The sequence below is a fragment of the Ylistrum balloti genome, unplaced genomic scaffold (assembly GCF_031769215.1).
Source record: "Ylistrum balloti isolate Yb309-2 unplaced genomic scaffold, AGI_CSIRO_Ybal_v1 Utg370540, whole genome shotgun sequence".
NCBI classification, from domain to species: Eukaryota; Metazoa; Mollusca; class Bivalvia; order Pectinida; family Pectinidae; genus Ylistrum; species Ylistrum balloti.
Window position 1 is genome coordinate 62,472 of NW_026782343.1, and position 20,782 is coordinate 83,253.

The window sequence follows — 20,782 nt, forward strand, 5'->3', positions numbered from 1 at the left end:
AAAGGAAGTGACCTAACTACACCACAAAGACATAAAGAATATTTCACAGAGGAAGTGACCAAACTACACCACAAAGACATAAATAATATTTCATAAAGGAAGTGACCTAACTACACCACAAAGACATAAAGACATAAAGAATATTTCACAGAGGAAGTGACCTGACTACACCACAAAGACATAAAGACATAAAGAATATTTCATAAAGGAAGTGACCAAACTACACCACAAAGACATAAAGAATATTTCACAGAGGAAGTGACCTGACTACACCACAAAGACATAAAGAATATTTCACAGAGGAAGTGACCAAACTACACCACAAAGACATAAAGAATATTTCACAGAGGAAGTGACCTAACTACACCACAAAGACATAAAGAATATTTCACAGAGAAAGTGACTTAACTACACCACAATGACATAAAGACATAAAGAATATTTCATAAAGGAAGTGACCTAACTACACCACAAAGACATAAAGACATAAAGAATATTTCACAGAGGAAGTGACCAAACTACACCACAAAGACATAAAGAATATTTCATAAAGGAAGTGACCAAACTACACCACAAAGACATAAAGAATATTTCACAGAGGAAGTGACCTGATTACACCACAAAGACATAAAGAATATTTCATAAAGGAAGTGACCAAACTACACCACAAAGACATAAAGAATATTTCACAGAGGAAGTGACCTAACTACACCACAAAGACATAAAGAATATTTCATAAAGGAAGTGACCTAACTACACCACAAAGACATAAAGAATATTTCACAGAGGAAGTGACCAAACTAGACCACAAAGACATAAAGAATATTTCATAAAGGAAGTGACCTGATTACACCACAAAGACATAAAGACATAAATAATATTTCATAAAGGAAGTGACCAAACTACACCACAAAGACATAAAGAATATTTCACAGAGGAAGTGACCTAACTACACCACAAAGACATAAAGAATATTTCACAGAGGAAGTGACCTGATTACACCACAAAGACATAAAGAATATTTCATAAAGGAAGTGACCAAACTACACCACAAAGACATAAAGAATATTTCACAGAGGAAGTGACCTGACTACACCACAAAGACATAAAGAATATTTCACAGAGGAAGTGACCAAACTACACCACAAAGACATAAAGAATATTTCACAGAGGAAGTGACCTAACTACACCACAATGACATAAAGACATAAAGAATATTTCATAAAGGAAGTGACCTAACTACACCACAAAGACATAAAGACATAAAGAATATTTCACAGAGGAAGTGACCAAACTACACCACAAAGACATAAAGAATATTTCATAAAGGAAGTGACCAAACTACACCACAAAGACATAAAGAATATTTCACAGAGGAAGTGACCTGATTACACCACAAAGACATAAAGAATATTTCATAAAGGAAGTGACCAAACTACACCACAAAGACATAAAGAATATTTCACAGAGGAAGTGACCTAACTACACCACAAAGACATAAAGAATATTTCATAAAGGAAGTGACCTAACTACACCACAAAGACATAAAGAATATTTCACAGAGGAAGTGACCAAACTACACCACAAAGACATAAAGAATATTTCATAAAGGAAGTGACCTGATTACACCACAAAGACATAAAGACATAAATAATATTTCATAAAGGAAGTGACCAAACTACACCACAAAGACATAAAGAATATTTCACAGAGGAAGTGACCTAACTACACCACAAAGACATAAAGAATATTTCACAGAGGAAGTGACCTGATTACACCACAAAGACATAAAGAATATTTCACAGAGGAAGTGACCTGATTACACCACAAAGACATAAAGACATAAAGAATATTTCATAAAGGAAGTGACCAAACTACACCACAAAGACATAAAGAATATTTCACAGAGGAAGTGACCTAACTACACCACAAAGACATAAAGAATATTTCACAGAGAAAGTGACCTGATTACACCACAAAGACATAAAGAATATTTCATAAAGGAAGTGACCTAACTACACCACAAAGACAAAGAATATTTCACAGAGGAAGTGACCTGATTACACCACAAAGACATAAAGAATATTTCATAAAGGAAGTGACCTAACTACACCACATTGACATAAAGAATATTTCACAGAGGAAGTGACTTAACTACACCACAAAGACATAAAGAATATTTCACAGAGGAAGTGACCAAACTACACCACAAAGACATAAAGAATATTTCACAGAGGAAGTGACCTGATTACACCACAAAGACAAAGAATATTTCATAAAGGAAGTGACCTGATTACACCACAAAGACATAAAGACATAAAGAATATTTCATAAAGGAAGTGACCAAACTACACCACAAAGACATAAAGAATATTTCACAGAGGAAGTGACCAAACTACACCACAAAGACATAAAGAATATTTCACAGAGGAAGTGACCAAACTACACCACAAAGACATAAAGAATATTTCATAAAGGAAGTGACCTAACTACACCACAAAGACATAAAGAATATTTCACAGAGAAAGTGACCTGACTACACCACAAAGACATAAAGAATATTTCACAGAGAAAGTGACCTAACTACACCACAAAGACATAAAGAATATTTCACAGAGGAAGTGACCAAACTACACCACAAAGACATAAAGAATATTTCATAAAGGAAGTGACCTAACTACACCACAAAGACATAAAGAATATTTCACAGAGAAAGTGACTTAACTACACCACAATGACATAAAGACATAAAGAATATTTCACAGAGAAAGTGACTTAACTACACCACAAAGACATAAAGAATATTTCACAGAGGAAGTGACCAAACTACACCAATGAAACTTGATAAAGATTCATGACATTTCACAGATGTAGCAACAAGACTACCAACAGAATCATCAAAATAATTTGTTGCTTTCCTATCCCCAAAGTATCCATGGTAATTTCTTGGACAAAGGGTGTGATTTGCAAATGGATTTTGGAAAAGTGTGAAGTATGAAGTAAATATGGGTGATATCAATATGATATAGTTTCTGTGTAAATGTGGGTGATATCAATATGATATAGTTTCTGTGTAAATGTGGGTGGTATCAATATGATATAGTTTCTGTGTAAATGTGGGTGATATCAATATGATATAGTTTCTGTGTAAATGTGGGTGATATCAATATGATATAGTTTCTGTGTAAATGTGGGTGGTATCAATATGATATAGTTTCTGTGTAAATGTGGGTGATATCAATATGATATAGTTTCTGTGTAAATGTGGGTGATATCAATATGATATAGTTTCTGTGTAAATGTGGGTGATATCAATATGATATAGTTTCTGTGTAAATGTGGGTGATATCAATATGATATAGTTTCTGTGTAAATGTGGGTGGTATCAATATGATATAGTTTCTGTGTAAATGTGGGTGGTATCAATATGATATAGTTTCTGTGTAAATGTGGGTGGTATCAATATGATATAGAGATTGAATGTAGATAGTGTTGCCACAGTGAAAAGTTAAAGAAATGATAAATATGCATTGTGCTTCATTACAATATAAATAGAGTGTTGAGTACTCTTAGAACAATTGTAGATATCTTGTGTTTTATAATGAAAAAATCCAATATTGACATTCAACATTGTTATTATGAAAACACATTTTATTCAGAAATACATCAATTGACCATAGCTATCTAAAATGATACAGTACTTATTTGATATTGGAATAGGATTTTCAAGTTTGCCACAACACAGTGATGGGGGCTCCTTGGTTTTTCACTGCAACTTCATCGGGGACTGAGAGGTTCCAGCTTGACTTCAAGTGGTTTGACAGGCTCTGTAAGAGATAGAGTATACAGATATATGAAGACATAGTCATTATTAGTCCATTATCATCAAATACTTCCCATCCCCACCCATTTGTGTCAACTTAAAATTTTGAAAATGAGAGTTGGCTATTATCAGTTGGTACGGAATGACGATAGATTCATGTTGCATCACTCTTGTATAAAATACATGTATATGCAAGTTTGGAAGACAATATTAGTTTCTTAATGCATCTGATAGCTTAACAAGTACAATTTCTTAGATTATGTACATGTATATGATAGAAAGAATATTGCACATCAATGATACTTCAATCAAGTTAATGAACCCATCCCGAGATCTAGAGTCGTCATCAAATTGACCTGAAACTGTCATGTTGTAATCATGACAGTGCTGTGATGAGCCTTTAGCAGGAAATTCATCACTGCCCCTTGGAGAGGCTGCCATGGAATCACTGCTGCCCCGCTGGGAGTGTCCTTGAGAATCACCACTGTCCTGCTGTAAGGGTGTGGTGGAATCACCATCGTCAAGCTGTGATGAACTGTCACAGGAATGCCCCACTCTGGCATCATGCACTAGTTTACAGAGTTCATCCAAGCCTAAGTTATCATTAGAAAGTCTGGCAATGATACTGCCATACTGTTGTGAGGCATCCGAAAGACTGGTGAGGACAGAAACCAGAGTCGCCTTTAAATACAATCAGAAACAGACCATTAAGATAAGTCTCTAATACTAACTGACTGATCTCCTTTAATATTTCAAACTGACTATCAGTTGACTTGCTTGAGGTTCTTGTGTTTTAAACACACAAGAGACTTCAACCTTTTGTGAAATCAATGTTTCATGCAAATCATAGTGAAGTACCTGATATGTGAGCTTTTCTTTAGAGAATTCATCTCGTGTCTTGTAGAGGTCATTCTGCAGTTCCCGGATGATCTTAGTCTGGCTTTGACATTTTGTCCACAGAATGTCTCGTTCATTCTGGACACTGATCAATTCGTCTCGAGATGTGTCTTTCTGGTAAGTATCTGTTGTCTGGACCTGGGCATCCACTAATTGTGAAACTATGGTTTGTACACTAGAATCTGCCCACTGAGTGGACAGATGTCTAGTCTTGTAATTGACAGATATAGAGTCATCAACTTGTGAACATCCAGGAGAGTCAGGCTACAGAAAACCAATCATTTAAAATAAATAGAGAACTGCAAAAAGATACACCTGTTGATGTTAAAAACTAACATTATTTAATAGAATACACAGAACAAGGAGCAGCTATTTACTCAATTTGGCAAACTTGCAAAGTTATGATGTGAAACTAATGTCTTCCCATTGTCCACACCTTTATTAATATTTTTCCTCCCACCACTGACTTGTCACTCCATTGTCTATATCAATCCCCAACCACTGACTCTTGTCACTCCATTGTCTATATCAATCCCCAACCACTGACTCTTGTCACTCCATTGTCTATATCAATCCCCAACCACTGACTCTCGTCACTCCATTGTCTATATCTATCCCCAACCATTGACTCTTGTCACTCCATTGTCTATATCAATCCCCAACCACTGACTCTTGTCACTCCATTGTCTATATCAATCCCCATCCACTGACTCTTGTCACTCCATTGTCTATATCAATCCCCAACCACTGACTCTTGTCACTCCATTGTCTATATCAATACCCAACCACTGACTCTTGTCACTCCATTGTCTATATCAATTCCCAACCACTGACTCTTGTCACTCCATTGTCCATATCAATCCCCTTACCATCAACTCTCGTCTCTTCACTATCTACATCAAACCTCTCAACATTAACTGTTGTCCCTTTACTGTCTACACCAATTCCCTCACCATTGACTCTTGTCACTCCACTGTCTACACCAAGCCCCTCACCATTGACTCTCGTCACCCACTGTCTGCACCAATTCCCTCACTATTAACTCTTGTCACTTCACTGTCTACACCAAGCCCCTCACCATCAACTCTCGTCCCTTCACTGTCTACATCAATCCCCTGACCATCGACTCTCCTCACTCCACGGTCTACTCCAATCCCCTCACCATTGACTCTCCTCACTCCACTGTCTACACCAATCCCCTCAACATTGACTCTCGTCACTCCACTGTCTACACCAATCCCCTCACCATTGACTCTCGTCACTCCACTGTCTACACCAATCCCCTCACCATTGACTCTCATCACTCCACTGTCTACACCAATCCCCTCACCATTAACTCTTGTCACTCCACTGTCTACACCAATCCCCTCACCATTGACTCTCGTCACTCCACTGTCTACACTTATCCCCTCACCATTAACTCTCGTCACTCCACTGTCTACACCAATACCCTCACCATTGATTCTCGTCACTCCACTGTCTACACAAATCCCCTCACCATTAACTCTTGTCACTCCACTGTCTACACTTATCCCCTCACCATTAACTCTTGTCACTCCACTGTCTACACCAATCCTCTCACCATTAACTCTCGTCACTCCACTGTCTACACCAATAACTCACCATTGAATCCCATCACTCCACTGTCTACACCAATCCTCTCACCATTGACTCTCGTCACTCCACTGTCTACACCAATCCCCTCACCATTGACTCCCATCACTCCACTGTCTACACTAATAACTCAACATTGTCTCCTGTCACTCCACTGTCTACACTAATAACCCACCATTGACTTTTGTCATTCCAGTGTTCTCACTAATTCATCAACATTTTGTTGTTTGTACTTGTCTTGTAATCCGTTTGGTATGGTTACCCATGTACTTGCCTTGTAATCTGTTTGGTACGGTTACTCATGTACTTGCCTTGTAATCCGTTTGGTACGGTTACCCATGTACTTGCCTTGTAATCTGTTTGGTATGGTTACCCATGTACTTTACTTGTAATCCGTTTGGTATGGTTACCCATGTACTTGCCTTGTAATCTGTTTGGTATGGTTACCCATTTACTTTAATGTGTTTGGCGGTTTATATCTTACCTGTTTAGGTTCGTCATCCCACTTCATCTCCTTGTTTGACAGAGAAAGTTTGACTATCAGCTGTAAAAATAACGGTAATATGTGTTATCTGGACTGCACACGGTCAGTACGACAGCTGTATAATTAAAGTCATACACTGAATAATATGTCATCTAGAAATAACATTGAAAATAATATCGAACTTTGCTGATCATGAAGAATTAGTCAACATGTCTACCGAGTTTTTTTTAATTCTCTAAATCATATGATTTAAAAGATTTACTGAGTTTACAGTTCCTATATAGATTTGTTGATGAACTAAATGGTGTTTTACTTGTATTAACAATGTGAATGTTTTCCTGTTTCAGGAATATTCATTCTTATTTTAGAATTCGATTGTCAATGAAATATTTAATCACATCACATTGAAGTGACTTATGAAAATACAGCATTTGGAGAAGACACTGCATAACCGATAACATTTGTAAAACGTAAAAATATTCTTACCTTCATCATATCGTCCATCCTTTCAAGAAGAGGTCTGATATGATCATTTTGTTGAAATGCGACTTTTTGAGCTATTTTCTCACTCAACGTGTCAACATCTTCTAACCGTATCGGTGTTGTTTGGATAGTGTTTCGTGAACTATCTGTGGTTTGTTTGTCTTCTTGGATGATTTTTTTATTCTCATCGTCATCTCCTCTGAGGTTTGTACTCCGTGTATCTGTCAGTTCGATGTCCAGTTTCTGTGTGTCCTTCTCGGTGTGTTTTATTAGATGCAGTCCAACGCTAATGTCACGTGAATCACATGTGACGTTTGAGAGACATTGGTCCCCTAGTATCATACTATTATGGCCCTGTACAGACGGTGACCCCGGGGTAAAGGTGGCATTCTGTAGTATAGAGTCTCTCCCGTGTCTAGTGACGGCCATGACCTCGGACGGTTCCTGGACGCCAACTGTAGCTACAGTACCATTAAATGTTTCACAACCAGCATCATTTAGTTCAGTTATTTTCTTTTCATCGCTGATTTGATTCTCTTTCTTTTTACCTTTTCTAGATGTACTTTTTGTTTTAACTTTCGCTGCCTTTTCCTCTGTTTTAATCTTCAATACTTTTTTCTCATCACGCTCCGCCTTTTCAGACTGTTTTGATGTTTTTGCAGTTTTTGGTAGCTGTATTTTTGGATGTTCATCAGTTATTTCGTTATCGTTGGTATCTTTCAGTATGTTTTTCTTTGTTTTTGTTTTCTTCGCAACCTTTGGACTCTCTTCATTATAAGAGATTACTTTTTTCTGACGACTTCTTCTGGATCTTGTGGGCACACGGCCGTCTTCTGACCAATTTTCATCAACATCCTCTTGTTTCTTGTTCAATGTAAGGGAAATATATTTATTCTTAAGCGTGTGGTCTATAAAAATAATTTTCATGCAATATCGAGATGGAGTATACTCTTGAAAAGTGAAAAATACCTGGGTAAGTTAGAAATTTATTAAGTAACTGTCTTCAATATACAGGCACCTCTATATAACAGACACCTGTGGATACTGGTATACTTACATCTCTATATAACGGACACCTGTGGATACTGGTATACTTACAGACATCTCTATATAACGGACACCTCCAGATACTGGTATACTTACAGATACCTCTATATAACGGACACCTGTGGATACTGGTATACTTAAAGACATCTCTATATAACGGACACCTGTGGATACTTGATATACTTACAGACATCTCTATATAACAGACACCTGTGGATACTGGTAAACTTACAGAAATCTCTATATTACAGACACCTGTGGCTACTGGTATACTAACATCTCTATATAACAGACACCTGTGGATACTGGTATACTTACAGACATCTCTGTATAACGGACACCTGTGGATACTAGTATACTTACAGGCACCTCTATATGTCATAGATACAGACACCTCTATATAAGGGACACCTGTGGATACTGGTATACTTACATCTCTATATAAGGGACACCTGTGGATACTGGTATACTTACAGACATCTCTATATAAGGGGCACCTGTGGATACTGGTATACTTACAGGTATCTCTATATAACAGACACCTGTGGATACTGGTATACTTAAAGACATCTCTATATAACGGACATCTGTGGATACTGGTAAACTTACAGGCACCTCTATATGTCATAGATACAGACATCTCTATATAACGGACTTCTGTGGATACTGGTATACTTAAAGACATCTCCATATCACAGACACCTGTGGATACTGGTATACTTACAGGTATCTCTATATAACAGACACCTGTGGATACTGGTATACTTAAAGACATCTCTATATAACAGACACCTGTGGATACTGGTATACTTAAAGACATCTCTATATAACGGACATCTGTGGATACTGGTATACTTACAGACATCTCTATATCACAGACACCTGTGGATACTGGTAAACTTACAGACATCTCTATATCACAGACACCTGCTGCTACTGGTATACTTACAGACATATCTATATAACGGACACCTCCAGATACTGGTTTACTTACAGACATCTCTATATAACTGACACCTGTGGATACTGGTATACTTACAGACATCTCTATATAACGGACACCTGTGGATACTGGTATACTTACAGACATCTCTATATAACAGACACCTGTGGATACTGGTAAACTTACAGAAATCTCTATATTACAGACACCTGTGGCTACTGGTATACTAACATCTCTATATAACGGACACCTGTGGATACTGGTATACTTACAGATACCTATATATAACGGACACCTGTGGATACTGGTATACTTAAAGACATCTCTATATAACGGACACCTGTGGATACTAGATATACTTACAGACATCTCTATATAACAGACACCTGTGGATACTGGTAAACTTACAGAAATCTCTATATTACAGACACCTGTGGCTACTGGTATACTAACATCTCTATATAACAGACACCTGTGGATACTGGTATACTTACAGACATCTCTGTATAACGGACACCTGTGGATACTAGTATACTTACAGGCACCTCTATATGTCATAGATACAGACATCTCTATATAAGGGACACCTGTGGATACTGGTATACTTACAGACATCTCTATATAAGGGGCACCTGTGGATACTGGTATACTTACAGGCATCTCTATATAACATACACCTGTGGATACTGGTATACTTACAGACATCTCTATATAACGGACGCCTGTGGATACTGGTATACTTACAGACATCTCTATATAACAGACACCTGTGGATACTGGTAAACTTACAGAAATCTCTATATTACAGACACCTGTGGCTACTGGTATACTAACATCTCTATATAACGGACACCTGTGGATACTGGTATACTTACAGAAAACTATATATAACGGACACCTGTGGATACTGGTATACTTAAAGACATCTCTATATAACGGACACCTGTGGATACTAGATATACTTACAGACATCTCTATATAACAGACACCTGTGGATACTGGTAAACTTACAGAAATCTCTATATTACAGACACCTGTGGCTACTGGTATACTAACATCTCTATATAACAGACACCTGTGGATACTGGTATACTTACAGACATCTCTGTATAACGGACACCTGTGGATACTAGTATACTTACAGGCACCTCTATATGTCATAGATACAGACATCTCTATATAAGGGACACCTGTGGATACTGGTATACTTACAGACATCTCTATATAAGGGGCACCTGTGGATACTGGTATACTTACAGGCATCTCTATATAACATACACCTGTGGATACTGGTATACTTAAAGACATCTCTATATAACGGACATCTGTGGCTACTGGTAAACTTACAGGCATCTCTATATAACAGACACCTGTGGATACTGGTATACTTAAAGACATCTCTATATAACGGACATCTGTGGATACTGGTAAACTTACAGGCACCTCTATATGTCATAGATACAGACATCTCTGTATAACAGACTTCTGTGGATACTGGTATACTTAAAGACATCTCTATATCACAGACACCTGTGGATACTGGTAAACTTACAGGCACCTCTATATCACAGACACCTGTGGATACTGGTAAACTTACAGACATCTCTATATCACAGACACCTGCTGCTACTGGTATACTTACAGACATATCTATATAACGGACACCTCCAGATACTGGTTTACTTACAGACATCTCTATATAACTGACACCTGTGGATACTGGTATACTTACAGACATCTCTATATAACGGACGCCTGTGGATACTGGTATACTTACAGACATCTCTATATAACAGACACCTGTGGATACTGGTAAACTTACAGGCACCTCTATATCACAGACACCTGTGGATACTGGTAAACTTATAGACATCTCTATATCACAGACACCTGCTGCTACTGGTATACTTACAGACATCTCTATATCACAGCCACGTGTGGCTACTGGTATACTTACAGACATCTCTATATAACAGACACCTGTGGATACTTGGTAAACTTAAAGACATATCTATATAACGGACACCTCCAGATACTGGTTTACTTACAGACATCTCTATATAAATGACACCTGTGGATACTGGTATACTTACAGACATCTCTGTATAACGGACGCCTGTGGATACTGGTATACTTAAAGACATCTCTATATAACGGACACCTGTGGATACTTGATATACTTACAGACATCTCTATATAACAGACACCTGTGGATACTGGTAAACTTACAGAAATCTCTATATTACAGACACCTGTGGCTACTGGTATACTAACATCTCTATATAACGGACACCTGTGGATACTGGTATACTTACAGATACCTATATATAACGGACACCTGTGGATACTGGTATACTTAAAGACATCTCTATATAACGGACACCTGTGGATACTTGATATACTTACAGACATCTCTATATAACAGACACCTGTGGATACTGGTAAACTTACAGAAATCTCTATATTACAGACACCTGTGGCTACTGGTATACTAACATCTCTATATAACAGACACCTGTGGATACTGGTATACTTACAGACATCTCTGTATAACGGACACCTGTGGATACTGGTATACTTACAGGCACCTCTATATGTCATAGATACAGACATCTCTATATAAGGGACACCTGTGGATACTGGTATACTTACAGACATCTCTATATAAGGGGCACCTGTGGATACTGGTATACTTACAGGCATCTCTATATAACAGACACCTGTGGATACTGGTATACTTAAAGACATCTCTATATAACGGACATCTGTGGATACTGGTAAACTTACAGAAATCTCTATATTACAGACACCTGTGGCTACTGGTATACTAACATCTCTATATAACAGACACCTGTGGATACTGGTATACTTAGAGACATCTCTGTATAACGGACACCTGTGGATACTGGTATACTTACAGGCACCTCTATATGTCATAGATACAGACATCTCTGTATAACAGACTTCTGTGGATACTGGTATACTTAAAGACATCTCTTAAAGACATCTCTATATCACAGACACCTGTGGATACTGGTATACTTACAGACATCTCTATATCACAGACACCTGCTGCTACTGGTATACTTACAGACACCTCTATATAACGGACACCTCCAGATACTGGTTTACTTACAGACATCTCTATATAACTGACACCTGTGGATACTGGTATACTTACAGTATAACGGACGCCTGTTACGGACATCTCTATATAACAGACACCTGTGGATACTGGTATACTTACATCTCTATATCACAGACACCTGTGGCTACTGGTATACTTACAGACATCTCTATATCACAGCCACGTGTGGCTACTGGTATACTTGCAGACATCTCTATATAACAGACACCTGTGGATACTTGGTAAACTTACAGACATATCTATATAACGGACACCTTCAGAAACTGGTTTACTTACAGACATCTCTATATAACGGACACCTGTAGACACTGGTATACTTACAGACATCTCTATATAACGGACGCCTGTGGATACTGGTATACTTACAGACATTTCCATATAACGGACACCTTCAGAAACTGGTTTACTTACAGACATCTCTATATAACGGACACCTGTAGACACTGGTATACTTACAGACATCTACTGGTATACTAACATCTCTATATAACAGACACCTGTGGCTACTACTTACAGGCACCTATATATAACGGACACCTGTGGATACTGGTATACTTACAGACATCTATATATCTCTATATAACAGACACCTGTGGATACTGGTAAACTTATATCTCTTACAGACATCTACTATATAACGGACACCTGTGGATACTGGTATACTTACAGACATCTCTATATAACGGACACCTGTGGACATCTCTATATACCTGTGGCTACTGGTATACTAACATCTCTATATAACAGACACCTGTGGATACTGGTATACTTACGGACATCTCTATATAACAGACACCTGTGGATACTGGTATACTTACATCTCTATATCACAGACACCTGTGGCTACTGGTATACTTACTATATAACGGACACCTGTGGATACTGGTATATCACAGACACCTGTGGATACTGGTATACTTCACAGACATCTCTATATAACAGACAGACACCTGTGGATACTGGGTACCTGCTGCTACTGGTTACAGACATATCTATATAACGGACACCTCAGATACTGGTTTACTTACAGACATCTCTATATAACTGACACCTGTGGATACTGGTATACTTACAGACATCTCTATATAACGGACGCCTGTGGATACCTGTGACATTTCTATATAACGGATACTCACAGCCACGTGTGGCTACTGGTATACTTACAGACATCTCTATATAACAGACACCTGTGGATACTGGAATACTATATAACGGACACAGATACTGGTTTACTTACAGACATCTCTATATAACGGACACCTGTAGACACTGGTATACTTACAGACATCTCTATATAACGGACGCCTGTGGATACTGGTATACTTACAGACATTTCCATATAACGGACACCTGTGGATACTGGTATACTGACAGACATCTCTATATAACAGACACCTGTGGATACTGGTATACTTACAGACATCTCTATATAACAGACACCTGTGGCTACTGGTAAACTTACAGGCACCTCTATATAACGGACACCTGTGGATACTGGTATACTTATACTTAAAGACATCTATATAACGGACACCTATATAACGGACACCTGTGGATACTGGTATACTTACAGACATCTCTATGTAACGGACACCTGTGGCTACTGGTATACTAACATCTCTATATAACAGACACCTGTGGATACTGGTATACTTACGGACATCTCTATATAACGGACACCTGTGGATACTAGTATACTTACAGGCACCTCTATATGTCATAGATACAGACATCTCTATATAAGGGACACCTGTGGATACTGGTATACTTACATCTCTATATAAGGGACACCTGTGGATACTGGTATACTTAAAGACATCTCTATATAACGGACATCTGTGGATACTGGTAAACTTACAGAAATCTCTATATTACAGACACCTGTGGCTACTGGTATACTAACATCTCTATATAACAGACACCTGTGGATACTGGTATACTTAGAGACATCTCTGTATAACGGACACCTGTGGATACTGGTATACTTACAGATACCTCTATATAACGGACACCTGTGGATACTGGTATACTGACAGACATCTCTATATAACAGACACCTGTGGCTACTGGTATACTTACAGACATCTCTATATAACAGACACCTGTGGCTACTGGTAAACTTACAGGCACCTCTATATAACGGACACCTGTGGATACTGGTATACTTACATCTATATAAGGGGCACCTGTGGATACCGGTATACTTACAGACATCTCTATATAACGGACACCTGTGGATACTGGTATACTTACAGACATCTCTGTATAACGGACACCTGTGGATACTGGTTTACTTACAGACATCTCTATATAAACGGACACCTGTGGATACTGGTAAACTTACAGACATCTCTATATAAACGGACACCTGTGGATACTGGTAAACTTACAGACATCTCTATATAAACGGACACCTGTGGATACTGGTAAACTTACAGACATCTCTATATAACGGACACCTGTGGATACTGGTAAACTTACAGACATCTCTATATAAACGGACACCTGTGGATACTGGTAAACTTACAGACATCTCTATATACCGGACACCTGTGGATACTGGTATACTTACAGACATCTCTATATGTCATAGATACAGACATATCTATATAATGGACACCTATGATCTATACAAAAACTTCTACATAATTGACAGGAACATCTGTGATTACCTTCATATGACGGACATTGGTGGTAACGTATAAAAACATGTCTATTTAAGGAAAATTTTATACGCGTGCAAGAAAAAAAAACTTAGTTAATTGTGTACGATAACTGATACATTGTGTAGACCATGGTTGTCCATCAAGCTTACATTTGTTTTAAAAAGGGTATTGGTTGGTTACCTGTTCTTTCCTCGGCCGCCCTCTCCCTGGCATGTTGGTGTGTATGTATGTAGTTTTGGTGTGGAGTAAGGCCTTCACAACAGCTCTCTGAATCAGGAGACAAACAATGCTGCACAGTATAGCTCCCATTAAACCAAGGTGTTTCACCTGCGCCAAAGTTGACTCCGCGACCATGTGCTGAGATCAACTCATTCGCTAATAGTCACAGGTAGCGCTAGTCAGCCGGCGCGGTACGATCACCTGGTCAAGTATTGCCGTCCACTAGTCCTGTACTCTCTTCCCATTCAAAGAAGGTTATTGACAACATTTACCAGAACAAATACAACACGTTGATGCTAATCATGTCAAGTTAATGGCCATTTCGATGACCTCAGAAAGACGAAGCTCGACATATTAAAAAATCGTACTAAGACCGAGAATGGACTAATGAGTTCCGAATATTTCTATAAATATTCTGCTATTGAGCAACCACAAGGAACTAGAATAAGCTAATTTGTCCGGGTAGAGGATTTGCTTTGATATTTCATTTCAACAATTTTATTGACAAAAAAAATGTAATATAAATTTAGTCAATAGTATTGAACAACAGGTAGAGCCTATGCAAGTTCTCTCCGGAGGTGACTACAGTGAAGAAGTAGATATATAAAGGGAGATAACTCGTACATAAATACAAACATTTTTACATTATTATTAGATTATTAGACTATATTATTTGAGCTATCATCATGATACCATATAGTTATTGGCAGACATTGACTAAAATGTTTTGATATAGAATGTTAATTTTATTTTTTTAATTCTTTAATATACTGGAAACTACCATAACTTTTGACCATTTGGAGAAGCAAAATTAAATTTGATCGAACTGACCTTAATTCAAAATTCATGGAAATGTATACCTTTGTATTGACTTTGGCCTGGATGGCACGAGACGGCCTTCGTATGTTGTGCATTGACGTAGCCACCAGTTACTACGGTATGACCTTGTCTAAAAATGACTGGTTATTAACGGGACGATTTTCAAACGAAAACGCCAAGCTACGGCCTATCTCTTAACATTACATTATGTTACATTTAGGGAATTTGGTTGAGAACTAACTGACCTTGACGAAGTTTAAACAAACCGAAAACCAGCATCACCGTGATGTTTTGTTGGCATTGACCTTTGGATCTAGCTAAACCACACTACAATGTTAGTTTACTAAAACTTGTCATTAGTGTGGTGTCTTATTGACCACTTCAATTGAAGGACATTTAAATGACCTAGTTTACCAAACCTTTACATCAGCAATTAAAAAAAAATCGAATCATATTTTTTTAATAATTTTCATTCATCATATCTTTTTATTGCAGATATATCAGATATATTTTTATTCTTATACAAATAAGTTTTTATAAAATAACAAAATTAACTACTTTGAATGTTATTTTTTGTCTGATACCAAGATATTTTTAAATATAAAAATAACGTCTATCGAACACAGTTGTAATGGATTATATTAAAAAAAATCGAACACAAATGATTTTTTCTCCAGTACAATAATACTTTTCGAGAGAATACATACTAATATACTGTATCTTTTCCCGGCAAATGCAAATATATTTTGTTATCGAATATGAAAATATTTTCAATACAAAATATGTATTTTACCAATACAGATATAATTATTGGAATTAAATTAAATCAATACAAACAAAATAAAAAAAAAGTAGATAAGATTAATCAATAAAACAACATTAAATTTTGCAACATTTGGCACGCCTTTGTTTATCAGGGTTTTTGTCAACTGCCTGCATTAAGCAGTTCTTTAAAGGGTCTCACAATGAACATATGACCTATAAAGTATAGAATAAGGAAATGGAGACCGTAGGAGAAGCTCGAGTGAATGCCTTTAAAGTTAGCGCAAATGACTGACTTTGATATAAAAACAATAAGAAAATGCCAACATGTTAACATAGTCATATTCCAAACTCAAATATAATAAAACTAGGGCAAAATATGAACAAAAGTAAGATTTACACGGAGACTCCTGGACAAGTACAATGAGAATAAGAGCGTCTTCTGCAGCATCGTCGACACTCGCCATGTGAACCTTGGTCAATCCAAGTGGACAAAGTCACGTTCCCAAATGAGAACAAGGTATACAACAACGGACCAACAAACACATCCTAGCTTCATACCACACAAAGAAATAGAATATTTCTCAATGAAATCCCTATGACAACCGTAAAACGTCCCCATTATTTCCATCAACCTTTATCTTTTGAAACCTGTGTTATGAGTTTGTCGATTTCTTGCCTGAAAATCATGACAATGGGAGCAGGCTTTGAATATTGAATCAACTGCGATATGCAAACGCCACAAGTTTGGGACGCAGTAATATTGCTATCCAGAATTTGAAAATTCACAATAGAAAAAATGTTATCATCACGTTTATCACACAGCGTTGTAGGAAAAGATCAAGATAAGCGGCTGATGTAGAAGAGTGTATCTTGTCATTCATTACCAATTCTAGTGTTATTTTAAGACAACTCAAGACGTCATCAATATATCTTAAAGTGAAATCAAACACCTTTGCAAAGTCTTTTGATAAGCCAACCAACAGAGGCACAGTTAATTCCCATAGCTATGCCGAAAGTCTGTTGGAAGATGTGGAGAATATAAAATACATTTCAGAAGAGAGTGTTGAAAGAGTAGTCCAAAGCTCTTTGGAGTTTTTTTTAATCTACACACTATACTTCTTGAGTAAACAGTATCACAATAAGACTGTTATCCAGATTTGTTAGTGCCAAAAATGAGCAGTTTTGACAAAGGGTTGGTTGACCAGCTAGATAAGCCAGCAATAAAATTATGTTTATATGGATCCTTGTGAAGATGAGGAATCCAATATGAGCATGGGAGGTCCCTATTCTTATCATTAACAGCCAGTCTAAATCATGATTAGCCAGTTTGACAACATTACCGGCCTGTAGTTCAAATTTTTGAAAATCATCCAACAAGGTTTTCTAAATAACATCTTTTGTGAAAGATCCTGGGCCTTTTGATCTAAAAGATATCATTGATTATTTGAACAACTTCAAACCATGTGACCTTCAAAGTTGGAGGTCAATCGTTTTGACAAAATGGTAGCCCATCATAGTACCCAGAATTTTTTTTTTATTGAGAAGATTTTGAATAGTTTAACTTGTGACCTTGAAAGTACAATAAAGTCATTGTCCGAGTTTTGATGTTTTTTTTTCTGTTTGAAAATCTATCCAGTGACCTAAATTGAAATCCATAAAAGCATGTATAACCCTCTTAATGGAGTATTAAGTACAGAATTGACATGACTGTTACAAATCTTCTCACAAAATTTTATCTCCATAAGCTAATATATGAGGTGAGCGATACACACCCATGCCAATAGATAATTAGCTGAAATTGGTATATGGCCTTTGTAATATTAAGTCTGTACAGTATATTTTCTTACTTTTTACATAATTTCGTTTTTATCATACATATGAGTGTGACTGTGAAATAAGGGTTAAGAATATATGTTATATGCAAAGGGGTAATAAATACAACAAACATTGAAATCATTTAGGTTGCTTTAATGTTTGTCTTCAGTTCAATCACAGTAAAATGAGATGATAAAACTACATTTAATACAAGGAACATACCAGTCAATTGTCATGCATCTCATCCTTTTACATGTAAATCATTAGTATAAGTTGTTTAAATGTTTTAACAAATTAGACCCCTGTGACCTTGAACATTTCCTTAACAAACTTTGTCAGGCTTCATCCAAGGAACATAATAGCCAAATATCAACCATTGGTTATTGAGAAGAAGCTGTTTAAAGTAAAAAGTTGATGCTGAACGACAGACAGACGTTGCACCATGGTATATTCCTTAATCTGTATGGTTATGATTTTGCTGCCAAGTTATACATGATAGATTTGTTTGCAGTGAAAACGTGTGCTGCAGACTTTCAAATCACATACATGTACAATAAAACCTGTTCTTCAGGACACCATATACCAATAATATATAGCTAGGTATAAAATCATCAACTTGTTTATCCCACCATGGTGCGCTTTCTTCCCCTCATTCTAACCTCTTCTAGTTTGCTCAGGACTTCATTTGCTCCATCTTTGTTAGTGACACAATAAGCATTGAGTATAACTTGAAACAATCGCTCTGTGTTGGGATGTGTACTCAGCAAGGCTCGTTCTAACACATATAAATCCACACCTTTGTCCTCTGGCATATTCTCAAAATGGCTCAAGCCGAAGTCTATCATAACAATATTGAAAGATGAAGGTTGCCCCTTAATCAGCATATTGGAAGAGGTCAGGTCACCATGAATAATATTATTTTTGTGCATGACACCTAAGATTTCACCAATTTTCTTTCCCAGAGGTTCAAGGACAGTCATTGCTGAATTGATATCAGGAATTTCCTCCTGAATGTTCATGATATAATCTCGGACTGTTTGAGAATCCTGAACCTCCTCCATGTAGATACTGCTGTTGACCATGTCCACAAAATAAACTGTTGGTGTGAATATGCCTGCAAAATATTTCAAGGAAGTCTTGAGTGATACATACTGCATGATTATTGATGTGATCTTTTGCTTTCATCAAGAAAAAAATATGACCACAAATTTACATTTAAATTCTGCAGCAACTATATGTTTTGTATTCTTCATGTTTCATTAGCCCAAAATTATTAGTTTCAAATTGACTGCCGACAAATAATTTTTGATAACTTTTTTTCCATATCTATAACCCAAAATATATGTATGAATATAAATCTTTATATCATTTGCAACTGAAATGCCGCCATATATTGTGTACCGCTTCCAACCCCAAACACGAAGAAAATCACATTTGACCTATCTAGTCTATTCTATTTGCCCTATATAAAAAAAAGTAAGTGTCCCTGTGTATACATGAACAGTCGTATTTTGTTGGGCCATGCTTATCATAACTGTCTCGAATAGATACAGAAACAGGGAACGCCTAAATACGAAAAGTAAGGTGATAATCTACCACACATTCGGCTTCGGAGCATCGCCCGCACTTCAGATTTCATTCGTTGTGCCGTCAGTGACGCATCGAGAGCTGGGTGTCTATATGTTTTCTTAAAACGTTCTTTAACGATACACGGTCTACCATAGAAATTGAATTTGAACAATTTAGCTTCAGCGCCCTGTTTCATCAAAGTTCTTTCAACATCCATTTTCAATTTGCGTTTACTATGGTTAATCTAGAACTGGTCTGTTTATGATGTAGGCCGGTCTTATAAAATACAAGGTCGCTTACAGCGTCGGAAATAAATATAAAGAGTGAATGCCGTTGGTTTTTTCATCAATATTTCGATTTCTAACGTGTTGAACAAAATCGTTTTCCATCAAACATTCATAATGAAGTAATATATAAAGACATCGCGAGTTATATTGACACTTAGCTTATTTTCAATGACATAAGAGATGATCTTTAATTGCTTTCACTT

The 20,782-nt window shown here is 37.0% G+C and overlaps 1 protein-coding gene across 1 annotated transcript; it reads right to left on the bottom strand.

Moving 5' to 3' along the window:
• Positions 1-18,860: 18,860 nt before the first annotated feature.
• LOC132556023 (EKC/KEOPS complex subunit TP53RK-like) lies at positions 18,861-20,554 on the bottom strand. The gene is made up of 2 exons (XM_060220415.1): positions 20,320-20,554; positions 18,861-19,837 (listed from the first exon to the last, which is right to left on the bottom strand). The coding sequence occupies exons 1-2, from the start codon at positions 20,507-20,509 to the stop codon at positions 19,344-19,346; spliced, it is 684 nt and encodes a 227-aa protein (XP_060076398.1). The 5' UTR covers positions 20,510-20,554; the 3' UTR covers positions 18,861-19,343.
• Positions 20,555-20,782: the final 228 nt, after the last annotated feature.

What these genes read in the sequence shown, in the direction of transcription:
- LOC132556023 (XM_060220415.1), bottom strand. Translation starts at nt 20,509, where the DNA reads ATGGATGTTGAAAGAACTTTGATGAAACAGGGCGCTGAAGCTAAATTG. An exon ending in GCTCCGAAGCCGAATGTGTG is followed by an intron (nt 19,838 to 20,319) that starts GTAGATTATCAC and finishes AATATTTTGCAG; the next exon opens with GCATATTCACACCAACAGTT.